The sequence below is a fragment of the Mustela nivalis genome (genome assembly GCF_964662115.1).
Source record: "Mustela nivalis genome assembly, chromosome: 4".
NCBI lineage: Eukaryota > Metazoa > Chordata > Mammalia > Carnivora > Mustelidae > Mustela > Mustela nivalis.
The window spans coordinates 159,715,756-159,731,778 of NC_139023.1; the positions used below are offsets into that span (position 1 = coordinate 159,715,756).

The 16,023-nt window shown below is 37.0% G+C and overlaps 1 protein-coding gene across 4 annotated transcripts in view; it reads right to left on the reverse strand.

The window, feature by feature from the left end:
- The window catches only part of ADAM28 (ADAM metallopeptidase domain 28), a 65,831-nt gene that overhangs the window by 22,686 nt on the left and 27,122 nt on the right, over positions 1–16,023 (reverse strand). For all 4 annotated transcript variants that reach the window (XM_082727433.1, XM_082727432.1, XM_082727431.1 and 1 more), the window contains 4 exons: positions 13,372–13,541; positions 10,525–10,609; positions 2,605–2,735; positions 1,426–1,603 (listed from right to left, as the gene is read on the reverse strand). In XM_082727433.1, coding sequence (XP_082583559.1) covers positions 1,426–1,603; positions 2,605–2,735; positions 10,525–10,609; positions 13,372–13,541 — 564 coding nt within the window. The remainder of the gene's footprint in view (positions 1–1,425; positions 1,604–2,604; positions 2,736–10,524; positions 10,610–13,371; positions 13,542–16,023) is intronic.

Sequence of the window (16,023 nt, forward strand, 5' to 3'; positions counted from 1 at the left end):
TTTTCAGGAAAATAAAATATTGAACAAAATTCAACATTAGAAAAACAGATTTTAAAACCACTGGTGACTTGTCACATATCTGAATTCTACTGACACCTTTTTAAATTTGAGTACCTCCTCTAGATCACTCAGCCTCCCATAGGATACTGAAAATGATCTATTTTTGGTAAACTATGAAAGAAAACAAAAGGAAAATGTTAGTTTTTAAAAATAAAACTTATCTAAATAGTTAAAAACACAATTAGTTGAGCTCATTGGTTTTGTACCTACTCAGCAGTAGATTTAATCTCTAAGATGTACTAAAAACCTAAATGTATAGTTCTTTATGCAACTTTGACATTTAATTCAACTCTGCATTAAGCAATGGACTTTGTCTTGCTCTCCTCACCTTGTTTCTAAGAAATCAGGCATCTGCATGAGACTTTGGGGAAGCTCTCCCCTCAGAAACTTCCTCTTATGGTTGTTTATGTTACCTAAGAGAGTTACAACTTTTTAGGAGTAAAACTCTTGCCCTTTTTTCAAATAGGAACATCCTCTTGGAAAGATTCCTCTTTTCTCATAGAATGAATGCATTTGTGGTCAAATTTTGAAATTACAGAAGAGCCGACCCCTTGAGGCCTTGACAGGTCACTCATATTAAATATTAATAAAATGGGGGCAAAGGTCCCATTTGGAAGCCTGGTGGCCCTACGAATAGGGTAGGATCAGACAAGGACTCCTAATGGTAAAAACTCTGAAGTCACAAAGAGAAAAACTAAATCTCAGTGCAAGACAGCTTTGCGACTGCCAAATCAAACACCCGAGTCTACATCTTGGCCTCTCTCTCTACCATCTCTGTGACCTTGGGTGAGCTATTTACACTTTCCAAGAGCTATTGAGGTGCCACGCCTAAAGTAACCGCTCAGTTGGTCATAGCCACATAAGAAAAGTGAAGTTATTTCTGCCAGAAAGAGAGGAATGAGGATACAAATCCCAGTTGTTGAGTGGTTCTTTTTTTTTTTTTTTAAGATTTTATTTATTTATTTGATAGACAGAAATACAAGTAGGCAGAGAGGCAGGCAGAGAGATAGGGGGAAGCAGGCTCCCCGCTGAGCAGGAAGCCTGATGCGGGGCTCGATCCCAGGACCCCGAGATCATGACCCGAGCCGAAGGCAGAGGTTTTAACTGAGCCACCCAGGTGCCCCTGTTGAGTGGTTCTTAAAAATCAGGAAATGGAGACAGAACCCCAAGAAAGAAATTAGGAAGGTCTGTTAAGCAATGCAGTAGTCATTGTTAGAAAGGCTGGCCTGACAAATGTCTAACAGATGAACATATGTAAAGTTATTAAAAAATGTACAACTTCAGAATAATAATATAGTTTTATAGTTTATAGTCTTAGCAATTGAAAAACAAATTAGACCATCTTAGAAAGTTCTTCGGTGGTACCTCAGGAGTCCCACAATCACAGTCCTCTCCCATTTCTACCAGCTGATTCCCACAGATTGGGATGGATATAACCTCTGTAGGCAATGGAGCATTGAAAAGGCAATTTGATAATTTATCTTCAAAGAACTTGTCATAGCTGACGCGGCTGCAGGAACTGAAGTCTGTAGGTATATAGAAGCTACGAAGATAAGGAAAGAGAAAATGGAACACAGTCATGCTGAGCACGAAGGGAGCAATGTCACACATTGGGGGTGATGCACCCAAAACCTCCCCTAAAAGATTAAACCCAATCCACCACCCAACTGCTAAATCATGAGCTCTTTTGTGTGCCTGAATTAGCCCTCCAGGATGGGCACAAAAACCTCGAGATTAATGAAAAAAAAAATATATCAATTCTTAAAGTGTAGCACCCAGGCTGCTGTTTTAAAAAACAAAGATGCTCTGACTATTCCAGAGAATCTTAATCAACCTTAGGTCATTTTGGCTGCAAAGTCCTACAGGTAGTAAAGTCATACTTATTTATGTGTCTAAAAATTTACTTTCCTTCAGAGGAATTACTTTTGGCAGAATTTCTTCATTTCACAAACAAAGATGAGGTTTAAAAATGCAATAGTATCTGGGAGAGATAACAAAGATATGTGACTGGCATTCCACCTTTTGGAGAAGGGTCTGGAAGACTAACCCTAGGTTGAGTGAGCTGGGACAGGGAAATAGAAGAGAGGAAATACATATATAAAAGGTATTTGGGGATTTTTAAAGATAAAATTCCCTGGAAACTTAGCTTAGGCAAGACAGGGATGTATAATGTCTTTATCCTCCTGCAAGGATGCTCTTCTTTAATTAGCTTTTTGTCCTAGAACCACCCAGTCTGAATTCAATGAAAATTTGATATATACTAATGATTTTTCTGAAACCAAGTCTTGTGTAGGTAAGATGAAGTTAAAAATGTCAATCATGTCAACAGCAAAGACATAATATGTTTAAATGATGTCTTAGTTAATGAAAAATATTGCATATAGAAGGATAAAGTGGTTTGGTATAGATATGCATTCATGATTATACTATTCAATATTTTAAAGCTTGAATGTGTGGCTGAAGAAGACATGAAAGATATAGCACAGATACAGCCCAGAGTGAACCAAAACCAGGGACAGAATGCATCTTCCCAGAGAGCCTCACCTTAGTGCTCTGTCCATCACACATATTGTAGAAGGGCACTTGCAAACATAGGAGTCATGAAACATTCCAAAGTTATGACCCATTTCATGGGCCATGGTCCCTGCTACTCTAAGCATGTTGTCACTGTGGTCCTAAGGGCAAGAATAGGGAAACAGATCCTCTGGTTTTCAAACTAAATTACCACGCGGGGTATAATTAGTTTTACTAACTGGGGCAGAGAGAGTGACTTTACCTTCAGCTTTTCACTACTCACCATCTCTCTTCCTCCCCTCCCCTTCTCCTTCTCTCCTTTATTTTCCTCCTGCCTCTGTCTGTCTCTCTCTCTCTCCCTCCCTCACTCTCCCTCTCGCTCGCTCGCTCTCTCTCACACACACGCAACTTTGGTACTGATTGCACAACACAGGGCTCATTGTTTGCTCTTTATTCTTTTAAATGGGGAATATTTATAATGAGAAACGTTTCTGTGGTTTCCTGCCATGAAAGATAGTGGCAAAATGTCTTCAACGATGATAAGGAATCAGAATTTTTAAAAAACTAATCTATCTGCCACTCCCACTGGCTTGTTTTTAATGCCTTCTAATTTGATTGAAGGCCTTTGATATGTTTGGCTAATGGGCATCTGAAAATGTTAACCCAGGACTTTAGTACCATTGGTATCTTTTTTCAGTTCTGGTACCACCAAGACATCAGTCCCTTCTACACGTGTCCCATTGCATGAAGTCCAGCTAGTCACCAACTTCATTCCCAGAGTATTTCTGATTAGAAGTGTCACACTGGGGGCTCCAGGTTTTTCCAGGAGCGATAAAACAGCACTACAGAATCACCACAGGCTGTAATTTCCCAGAGGGGAGACAAGAATCTGCCAGTTACACCCACCCACAGAATCCTGATTTCCTTATCTACTTCAATCTGAAGAAGCAAATAAAGAGATCCATACAGTACAGTGCAAGACTGATAAACAAGGAACAACTGTGTAAGATAGGAAGTGAATACTTACAATTCATAATATTGAGTCATTCTGTCAAGATGAACCTGGTAAACCTTCCTATTTAGTAAGATGGAGTTACTCAAGGAGGAACAAAAACAAACCAAAAAAATTAAGAAAAATGGAAATAGGCTTAGACTTTCCACATTGCCTTATGAGGTCCTTAAATTTATGGTATCTTCCTTTAATAAATTATTTTCATAACTTCAATGTTTCTTTCCTTTGGAATGAACACCAAGAGGCTGATTTCTTTTCCAATTATATGGTAAGCTCTTTCAATTTAGAAAATATGTATTTCACTTCTTCTATTCACCTTATGAAGCTTATCACAAACTCAAACTCATAGGATATATTGGAGATATATATATATATCACCCTTCCACCTCAGATGTGCAGAGCTGGGAAGAACATTATTCTTGCACTAAACAAAAGGACTAGACAGAAAAACTTAATTATAATTTTCCTTGATTCTATCAGTCAATTCTGGTTGCAGGACATCCACAGATCTGAAAACTAAGAAGAGACAGGCCCTCCCAAGTACAGATTTGACATGAGAACTGGATTATCTCCAGCAAGGCAAAGAGGAGGACATGTCAGGTACCTGCAACTGGGGATGCAATTCATCTGAGTTCTTAAATGAATTGCTAAAGGCCTAGTATGGTCCACTGTAAGAGTATAGAATCAGCAGGACCTCAGAAACAAGGGTGCTTTGCACATACTTACAGACATTTCTCGAGAGACCTCCTCTCTATAGCTCATGATAAACATTGGGAGCTAGGTAGTAGAACAGAAAGAACTTCTTTTGGTGGAATGAGCCATGAGGAGTGAAGTAGCAGTTGCTGCAGGATAAGAGCATAAGCCATATCCAGATCTTTCTCCTTCAAGGAACAGAAGCCTAAAGCCACTGGGAAGAGAAATAGTAATCTCTGATAACTTAGGGTAGAACTGAAGATTCAATATGGCTAGAGAATGGGTTTAATCTCTCTCTCAAACACACACACACACACACACACACACACACACACACACCCTCTACTCTTGAAACAGGAAGACAAAAATCTTGAGCCCAGAAGCCCATATTGATATTAATTGAGATTTTCTCCCACTGAAGGTGAGTCAGGAAACTCTTCCTCAAAAGACCTGCAAAAGATAGAAAGGAGAGTTTTGCTGCCATGGGAAGGATAGGCAGGTCCCTAAGAAAGTTTTTCCTTTGAGACCTATGACCTGCCTAAGACTAATACTGGATAAAATCGAAAGAGAAACCCTTACCCTTGCTCCTCACCACCAGATTATAGCAGGCTGGAAAGAGTGTCACTCCCCAACTTATAATAAATAAAACATTTGGCAAAGTAAGATTCATAATTTATAGAACTCATCCACAGCTTAGGGCACAAGGCAACAAACAAACCTGAAATCCAAGGAAAGGTAGGCTAACATCTGCAGCGAAAGTCAGGGCACGAATATTTGTTTACACTACCAGATACCAGATACTACCAGATGCCAGTAATAACTCATACTAAAATCTAAAACCAAAACAACACAAAACAAAACACAAAAAAACCCTAAAACTGATAAAGGCAGAGTGTGTACAGTACAGAAAGAAAATATACAAAATGGGGAGCTTCAGACATAGGGGAATTCCAACCTACTCACTGTCTTTTCTCCACATGGACCTCATCAAGTGAAACTATGGGAAAGTTTACCCAACAGCAGCAGAAAAGGCAGGAAACCCCTCCAGGATCATTCTCCTCTATGCCACAGAACAAACATGACCGTTTAGGGTGAAAGGAGGGTCTCCCTTGCCTTACTCTAGTCCTACCTCTAAACCTAGTTAAAGGGCTTTAAGCTTCTGAGAGAAATGGTGGAAAATCTTGTCCCACCTAGAGCACCGGTGAAGTCTCAAAGCAACTCTAAAAAAGGAACAGGAAGGGAAACACACACACACACACACACACACACACACACACACACACGGCCTCTACCCCTGGAAGGAAGGGGAAGGAAGGGCATGAATACATGCTGGGCAGTGTCATGAGAGGTCTCCACCACCTGGCAATGGAACAGGAGCACTGTTAGGACTACCCCAGACACTAAGGGACATGAGACTGAGATTTAATAAGAACAAAGGAGAATGTCCTCTTCCCACCAGTAGCCTACTAAGGGCTTAAAGAAACTTTGGGGAATCCAGTAAAGACCTAAAAATGAATGTGAAACACACACTCAGAAAAACCCTCTGGAAAACCAGCCCTCACTCTAACCACAAAATAATGTGAGGATAACTCAAAGCCTATGACGTACTGAGAGTAGTCTCAGCAACAACAACAAAATCCCAAACCCAACTCAATTCCTGCTAGATTGATTCAAATCCTCATGCAAGAGACCTAGCCGAAGGAAAGAAATGATCATTTCCAAGCCAACACACACACACACACATACACACACACACACACACACCTTGGACTAATGTCTTTCTCAGGGTGTCTGACTTTCAACAAAAAATAGTAAGGTGTCCAAGAAAACAAAAAATAAAAACAGAAAGAAAAGCAATACCCTGCCAATCAACAGATCCAGATTCATATATGACCCGGATGTTAGAATGACCACACAATACTTTAAAATAACTATGATTAATTGGTTAAAAGCTCCAGGGGAAAAGATGAATAGAACACAAGTCTGGGTGAGTAATTTTGGCAGAGCTGAACACCATAAGAAAGACTGAAATGGAAATGCTAGAAATGAAAAAGACAATAACAGAGATGAATGATGTCTTCAATAGGCTCAACAGTAGATTTGGAATAGCTGAGGAAATAATCACTGGTTTTAATAGTTCAACAAAAATTACTCAAATGGAAAAAAAATTACTCAAATGGAAACACAAAGTGCAAAAAGAATAAAAAAGAAAACAAACAAACAACAGAACAGAGCATAGAAGTTTTGAGGGGCAATATAGAATGGTCACAGATATATATAACTGGTATCCCTAGGAAAAAAAAAAGGGACAGAATGAAATAGAAGAAATATGTGAACAAGTAATGGCCCAGAATTTTCCAAAATTCATCACAATACAAGCCCCAGACCCAAGAAATTCAGAGAACACTAAGTGGGATAAATTACCCATTTCTCCCCAAACGCCCACTTAGTTATATCACAATTATAATCAAATTGAAGAAAATTAAAAAGAAAGGAGAAATATTAAAGTAGAAAAAAAGGCACATTTTAGAGCAACAAAGATAGAGTTTACAACACACTCTTCATCAGGAACCCTGCAATCCAGCAGACAGTGAAATGAAATAATTAGAAGTTCTAAAAGTAAAACATTATTAACTCAAAATTACAAACCCAGTGAAAATACATGCAAAAGTAAAAGAGAGAGAGAGTTATCTGAAGCAACTAAAAGAATTCATTGACTGTAGACCTGTATTACAGGAAATATTTTTTTTAATATTTTTAAAAATCTCTTGGAAGAAAAAAATATATATAAATACCAGATAGAAACCTGTAACTATACAAAGAAATGGAGAGCACTGGGAATGTGATAAAGGTGAATGTAGGTAGAGATAAGATAAGCATACTAATATTTTTTTTCTTATTTTAAATTGCATTGAGAGATGACTACGAAAAATTAGTAGCAATATATTGTGTATTTCTAATACATGTAAAGTAAAGCACATGATAACAATAGCATAAGAAATGGAAAGGAGTATTTAGAGGAATATTCCTATAATATTCTTATACTACATGTGAAGCAGCTGAAGAATATTCCTTTTTTTAAAAAATTTTACTTAATTTTTTTTTAAAGATTTTATTTATTTATTTGACAGACAGAGATCACAAGCAGGCAGAGAGGCAGGCAGAGAGAGAGGAGGAAGCAGGCTCCCTGCGGAGCAGAGAGCCCGATGCGGGGCTCGATCCCAGGACCCTGGGATCATGACCTGAGCCGAAGGCAGAGGCTTTAACCCACTGAGCCACCCAGGCGCCCCAAAAATTTTACTTAATTTTTTAGAGAGAGAGACTGTGTGTACAGGGAGGAGGGCCAGGGAAGAGGAAGAGAGAGTCTTAAGCAGACGACTCCACACTGAGCATGGAGCCCGATGTGGGGCTCAATCTCACAACACTTAGAACATGACCTGAGCAGTCTGATGAGACAGCTGAGGTCATGAGACACTCTGAGACCAAAGTGTCTGATGCTTAACTGCCAGCACCACCCAGGCATCCTGAGGACAAGAGTAAAAATGTAAATGTAAATGTAAAAACAGACAAGCAGAGGTATATAATAAACCAGGGCAACCATTAAATAAAAAAGAGAGATAACAGTTAAAAGCTAATAATGGAAATAAATAAAATTATTTTAAAGAAATCTTCAATCCCTAAAGAGGGCAGAAAAAAAATAGAAAAGATGGAATTGCAAAGATCTAGCAAGATGGAAGCTTTTAGTTCAACAATATCAATAATTATATTACATATAAATGATTTAAACACACTAAATAAAATACAGAAATTGTCAGATTAGATAAAAAGTAAAACATGAGTTTATACTGTCTACCTAAGACCTTTAAACATAGAGAAAAATATATGCGAAAAATAAAAGTAAGGAAAAGGTTGTATCAAGCAAACTTTAGCCACAAATGTCAGAGTAACTATAATTATATCAGACAAGGTAGGCTTCAGAACAGGAATATTTCAGGAAAAAAGAGGAACATGAAATAGTAAACGGATTAATTCTCCAAAAGATTTGACAACTCTATTTGTGTATTTACTTAACAACAGAGCTTCAAAATACATGAAGTGAAAACTTACAGATTTAAAAGAATAGACAAATCTACAATTATACTTGGATATTAACTAGTTTCTCTACATAAATGATTCAAAAGAACTGAACAACACTGTAAGTTAACTTGACATTGATAATTAAAGAACACTCTATCCAATAACGGCAGAAGACATTCTTTTTCAAGTTCATATGCAGTATTGACCAAGAATAAACCTCAAAAAGTTTAAAAATACCAAAATTCTACAAAGTATGTTCCTAGACTATCATGGATTGAATTGTGGCACCCCAACACACACACTCCAATTCATATGTTGAAGCCTTAACCACCAATGTGACTGTCTTTGGAGATAGGATTTCTAAGGAGATAATTAAGGTTAAATGAGACTATACTCCTGGGGCCTTAATCCAACAGGAGTAAAAAGGAAGGGATATGTGCCAGAAGAAAAGCCACATTGAGGATACAGCAAGAAGGTGGGCATCTGCAAGCCAATGGGGAAGACCTCAAGTGAAACTAAGCCTAACCTACCAACATCTGGATCTTGAGTTTTTAGCCTCCAAAACTCTGAGAAAACACATTTGTATTGTTTAAGCCATACACTCTGGGGTATTTTTTAATAACAGCCTTAGCAAATGGATACACAGATCTGAACCAAATGAAACTAAATATACACTTCTAAATAATACATGAATCAAAAAGGAGGTCAGAAGAAATTAGTGAATATTTTTAACAATGAAAATGAAAACATGCATATCTAAATATGATGGGTTCAGCTAAAGCAGTGCATGGCAGGAAATTTATGCATTAAATGTTTATATCGAATGGATAAGGAAGATGTGGTCCATATACACTATGGAGTATTATGCCTCCATCAGAAAGGATGAATACCCAACTTTTGTAGCAACATGGACGGGACTGGAAGAAATTATGCTGAGTGAAATAAGTCAAGCAAAGAAAGTCAATTATTATATGGTTTCACTTACTTGTGGAGCATAACAAATATCATGGAGGACATGGGGAGATAGAGAGGGGAAGGGAGTTGGGGGAAATTGGAAGGGGAGGTGAACCATGAGAGACTATGGACTCTGAAAAACAATCTGAGGGTTTTGAAGGGGCGGGGGGATGGGAGGTTGGGGTACCGGGTGGTGGGTATTACAGAGGGCACGGATTGCATGGAGCACTGGGTGTGGTAAAAAATAATGAATACTGTTATGCTGAAAATAAATAAATTTAATTAAAAATAAAGAAAGAAAAGAAGTCTCGAATGATCTAAAATTCTTCCTTATGTAATAGGGAAAAAAAAGGACAAATTAAATGCAGAGAAAGCAAAAGAAATTCTATAATCAGGACAAGAGCAGCAATCAATGAAACTGAAAGCAGGAAAGCCCAGAGCATCAATAAAGCAAAAGCAGTTTTTTAGGAATGAATAAAATTAATAAACTCAGTGAGACTGACCATGAGAAAAAGATGTAAATTACTAATATCGTGAACAAGAGAGGACATCACTACAGATATAAAAATTATACAGATTTTTAAAAAACAATATTATAGGAATATCATCAACAAATTTATGCCAACTTAAATAAAATGGACACTTTTCTTAAAGACACAAATTACCAAGTCTCACTCAAGAAAAGGTAAATAACCTGTATCAGTAGTAGTCCTGTATCTACAGGACTTCTCTACCTACAGAAGAAATTATACTTGTAGTTAAAAACCTTTCCATAAGGAAAATACCAGACCCATGTGGTTTTACTGATGAGTTTTACCAAATATTTTAGGAAGGAATGATGCCAATTTTACTAAGACATTCTAAAAAATTGAGGGGTTGGGAATATATTATTTTATGTGGCCAGATATGCCCTAATAACAAAACCTTAAAAACACATAACAGGAAAAGACAACTACAGACTAATATCCCTCATGATTATATAGAATATAGAAATCCTCGAGGTATGTTAGCTTGGTGAATCCAGGAAGATACAAAAAAGATAATGCATTATGACCTTGCTGGGTTTATAATGGATACGCAAGACTATTTCAACATTTGAATTTCAGTCCATGTTAGTTACCATATCAACAACAACAAGAAAAACTACATGATCCAGAAAAAAGAGCAATTGTCACACTTGAACTGTAGAACCAACAATTTATCTTCAAACAAACCTGAACGATGCCAACAGAATGATAAGGAGAGCACATTGTAGACATGAAAGCAAGGCCCACAGTTGTTCCAGAAAGTTTTGTTGCTCTGCAAGAAAGAAAAAAAAAACTATATAACAACCTACCATTCTCAACTATATGTTCTATAGACAATCCAGAACTCTAAATTGTTAACAGAGAAACTCACATTGTGAATAATAACTTAAATATTTCCTTCAGGTTTTGACTTTGCATTAGGTTTTTTTTCCTGTATGCGATGGTTGTCATATCACCCAACTACAAGCACCTGGATATAATCATTTTTAATATTTTATATATGTATATCTTATTTTTATATTATTATTATCACATGTGCTTTGTTTTAATTTATATTTTTCTCTCATATATTTTTATACCCATTTACTTTTGTTCTCTTTAAGCACTGTTTTAGCTATAGTGGGATTTGGAATTTGGACCCATTCTGAACATACTTGTGTTACTGAAGCATTTATGTTATTGAAATATTTGTTACTGAAAAGGAATTTGAACCACTTGCATTTATTTGCATAGACAGTTGGTTTTGTCTTTCATACTTTTATTTTTATTTTTTAGTTTCATTTTGTTTTTCTTACAATTCATAATAATTCCATGTGCTGCCTTTATTATCCTGCTATCTGTTCAACATCCTAGCCCTGATTTGTCTGTAATAATTTGCAAAGAATGCAATTATTTAAAAAATTCCCGGGGCGCCTGGGTGGCTCAGTGGGTTAAAGCCTCTGCCTTCGGCTCAGGTCATGATCCCAGGGTCCTGGGATCGAGTCCTGCATCGGAGCCGGCTTCCCCTTCTTTCTCTGCTTGCCTCTCTGCCTATTTGTGATCTCTCTGTCAAGTAAATAAATAAAATCTTTAAAAAATTCCCTTAGTAGAGGCATTTAAATTAAAAGTTGAACTTATATTTTCCCAGTTATCATCCTCAAGAATGGGGACTATTGATTTTGCCATGCAAAATAAGGAAAATTAGAGAACTTTTTCCCACTTTACATTTCCTCTGGAAAATTTTCACATATGTTATTTTGAAATGGTATTTTGCATTGTACATGATATTTTAAAGATTCGTGGCATTTATATCCTCTTTAAAAATCATATTATAAAATTATTGATACTTAAGTCTGCATTTATGTAGTTTTAATACTCAGTACCAGCTCATTTAGAATAAGTAAAATCTTCTCCCATTTTGGAGTTAGCTATTTTGGTTCCTGTTTTCAGTGGTTCTTACCTGGTTATGCCTAGGTATAGACATATACCTTTTGTTAGTTTATCATGTAAAGGCTAGAATTTTCAATTTAAGAACTTTCAGTGAAAGGACAGTTATTTCCTTCCATCGTAACTTTTTAGTGCCTTTATTTTGTTTATTCTAGTCTAATCAGGAAATCTACTCTTGATATTGGATTGCCACTTAATGCCCTCTTTAATGTCCATTATCCAGTTACCCCATGTCCTACCTAACTACCCTCTAGTAACCCCCAATTTGTTCTCTATACATAAGAGCCTCTTATGATATGCCTCCCTCTGTTTTCATCTTATTTTACTTTTCTTCCCTTTCCCCTATGTTCATCTATTTTGTTTCTTAAATTCCACATATGAGTGAAATCATATGGTATTTGTCTTTCTCTGACTGACTTATTTTGCTTAGCATAATACTCTCTAGTTTTATCCACATCATTGCAAGTGGCAAGATTTCATTCTTTCTGATGGCTGAGTAATATTCCACTATGTGTGTATACCACAGCTTCTTTATCCATTCACCTGTCAATAGACATATGGGCTCTTTCCATATTTTGGTTATTATGGATATTGTTGTTAAAAACATTCAGGTGCAGGTGCCCCATTGAATCGCTATTTTTTTATCCTTTGGATAAATACCTAGTAGACACTGTGATTTCTAAGTTTCAATCATGGAAGTCTTGAAGCTTTCTCTTGGTCCTCTTAGAATGCTTCTTCTGGGGGAAAATTAGTCCCCTTGCAAGATACCCAGAACCCTGAGCCTGCCATGCTGGAGGCAGTCAAAGGAAGCCACATGAAAGCGGGAGATGCAGAGATGACCAACCAGGCCCTGTGCCCCAACTATACCAGGCAGGAAACAACACACTCAAGAACATAAGAAGACTTATTTTAAGTCAGGAAGTTGTAGGCTGATATGTGTAGTAGATAATCAACACAGAGTATTAATTAATTCTTAATTCCTTTAACAACTCCTGTTTTGTTAGGAAGTAAAACTTGAATACTTTTAAGTCACTTCTTGCTGCTTCCTTCTATCTGATTCCAGCTGCAAATTACTCAGCAGAATTTTTTCCAGTTCTTTTGAGGCATACCCTCCGCAGTCTTGTCTAAATTATAGTCACCAGATTTACTTCCTGTTTTTTTTTTTAATTAGTCATTTCACCTGAAGGGTAGAGGTATGGGATTAGAATATAATATGCCATTTTCTTTCAATCCTAGAAGTTTGTTCTGACTAGTGCTTAAAGCTAATCAGGTCTTTTAAAACATTGAATCGAAATTTCTCTTGTCATTATCTAAACCTATCTTTCCTTTCTGTATACCTAATCAAAACAGACAAAATTCTAATGAATCATTGCCAAATTGCTAGCTTTTCTTTAAAGATGGAAAAAAAAGAAATACTTGTAACAAAGGTAAGAGCATATTCACCATCAGAGTCAAATGAGTATTTTAAAACTTTTAACTCCCTTTCCCTAAGGAGGAAGCCACTTCCTCTTACCCTGCCTCCTGAGATACCACTTGCTTTGCCAAGTCTTTGGAAAGTTTCTATGCTAAATACCATTTAACATACAAAGGAGGAAAATCTATACATACGTGATTAATTGTGCAATATCATGACGCTTTCTTCTTCGGAGGACACTTCCCCTCCATTTAGAAAAATTTTCCAAGGTGAAGCTTGCATTTGGACTTATCTTTATTTTATCCCCCTCATTCCAGATTTCCATACCAACTAAGGCCACGTGAGTATCGAGCTTTTTATAAAGCTGTTCAAAGAGAGTACATGTCAAAGGAATTTGTAATGGTAATAATATCTTCCAATATTTTCAGTGTACTTTAGATTTTTGAACGTATTAACAGCAACACTGTAAACACTTTCTTTCCAAACATACTTGTATAATGGAAGTTACCACCTCTTTTATTAAGGCAGACACCCTTAGATATTTTAGGTCTGAAAACTCCTCTCTTTTTTTTTTTTTTGGAGGAAAGTTCCTAGAGAAACAAAGTTCTCTTGCTTGCAATCTCAAGAAACATATAATTTTCTGTTAGTAGTTTATTACTATGACTTCAACTTAAGTGTATCTACTCAAATGCTTTTCAATGTTCTCAGAGTGATAACATTTCAAAATTAGCAAGGTTGACCCAGTGCTGGTTTGGACACTGATTAAAAAAAAAAAAAAAGATGTCATGAAAAAGTCCTTCACCTATGAGTCACAAATAAGTAAGTGATCCTCTAATTCTTAAACCTAGACTGAACCAAATAATCTATAATGCACATGGATAATCTCCAGAAATAATGAATTAATCTTAAAAGTAATATGTTTACTTTAAAAACAAAAATTTAAATTCCTACTATAGTTTACAAAACTGCACAATGTTGGTCAGATGAACTTCCAGTCATTAGATGAATGAGTTCTGGGGATCTGATATACAGCTTACTGGTGATCGTTAATAATATCATCTTAATTATTTTAACATTGGTGAGAATAATTTTCAAACGTTCTCATCACAAAAAAGCAATAGCAACTATGTGATGTGATGGAGGTGTTAGCTAACCCATGGTGGAAATTATTTTGCAAGTAAATATATCAAATCAATATACTGGACCCCTTAAATTCACACAATTTATAGGCCAATTATATCCCAATAAACCTAGAAAAAAAGCTGCACAGTGACAGGTTTTCTCATGGGCCAACTTCCTGCTGAGAAACACAGACATAGCTTTAAGTAGTTTGGAAAACAATAAAAGCATTGAGGAATGCAATTATCATCGAAAGAAAAGTCAGAATCTAACTAGAATAAAACCTTCCCTTTGATGATTCCCTCAACTTCCCTCTTCTGTTCTTGCTTTATTTGACCAACCTGACAAAACTCCAACCCTGGTTAAAACAGTTCCTTCCTCCGTCTCTCCTCATCATGCCCTGGAACACAGGAGAAAGCACACTATGCTGACCACTTTCACTTGGAAGCCATGACTACTAACCTCAAGTGGTGGTTACCAGTCTCGGCAAACCTGCTGCATTTCCAAAATCCACTTATTACCAGAGGCTTCTGCACATTTTTTTCCATGCTCACTCTTCTCTTTTAGAAATTGTGACACTTTCTAGTAAAACCTCACTTCAAGTAGCTGCCCCTGCTTCCAAATTCACTCAGAGTATAGAAGCAGCCAAAAGAGAACATCCACAAGCTCCCACCACTGTCTGCCTACTATTTATTTATTTATTTATTACATGAATGAATGCTGTGAGCCCAAGGCCACCTTCTCCACTCATGCACTAGATCTCCAGTCTATTCCCAGGTCAAGGAGATTATTCCAGCAATTCTTCCATCTTCCTTGCAGTTCTATGCTTAACCTTCCACAGAATCGTTCCCATCGGCATGGGAATGACCAGATGAGATGACCTATCAGGGTGGGGGGGACAATTTTTATGACCCCCATCCCTATCACTTATTCCCCATTTCTCTGATCCCACTTATAGCAAGAGTTCTGAAGGGAATAGTTTTCTGTGTTGTCTCTAATTCTATTTCTTATTCTCACTGGACTCACTCTAATCACACTTGTACTCTTACAGTCTTACAGAAACTTGCATCATCCAGGTGACCAAAAACTTCTATCTTGTTAAATTCCATGGCCAATCCTCAGTCCTCAGAAGCACCTAACATCATTGATTGTTCTCTGTCAGTTTCTCCTACCTCTGATATTTCCTCAAAGAAGCACTTCAAGGACCTATTCTCAGTCTCTGTCCTACTTATTTAGACCTACTCCTTCAGTTATCTTATAACAGGATTGGAAAGCTTCTTCTGTAAAGGTCCACAGAAAATGCTTCAGACTTTGAGTCTGTGTGGTCTCTGTCCTATCTACTCACCACCACTGGCACTGTAACTTTAAAACAGCCACAGACAATGTATAAACAAATGGGTGTGGCTGTGTTTCATTAAAACTGCTTTTAAAAAGGCAGTAAGCCAGATCTGGCCACAAGCTACACTTTGCTGATCCATGTCGTATGCCATCTGTATGTGTTAAACCCTTACGGATTTATATCTCCACCCAGACCTTGCCCCCGAACCCCATCAATCTTGTATATCTAGCATTTTCACCTGGAAATCTTTTTTTTTTTGCATCCATGAATCTTCTCTTCTATTTTAATGATCTAAAAATTGTATAATGTCATAACCCGACACATGTTACTAGGTGCTGGACACGAAGAGGACATTGTCAGTATGTCTACCGCTCATCTTAGGAAAACT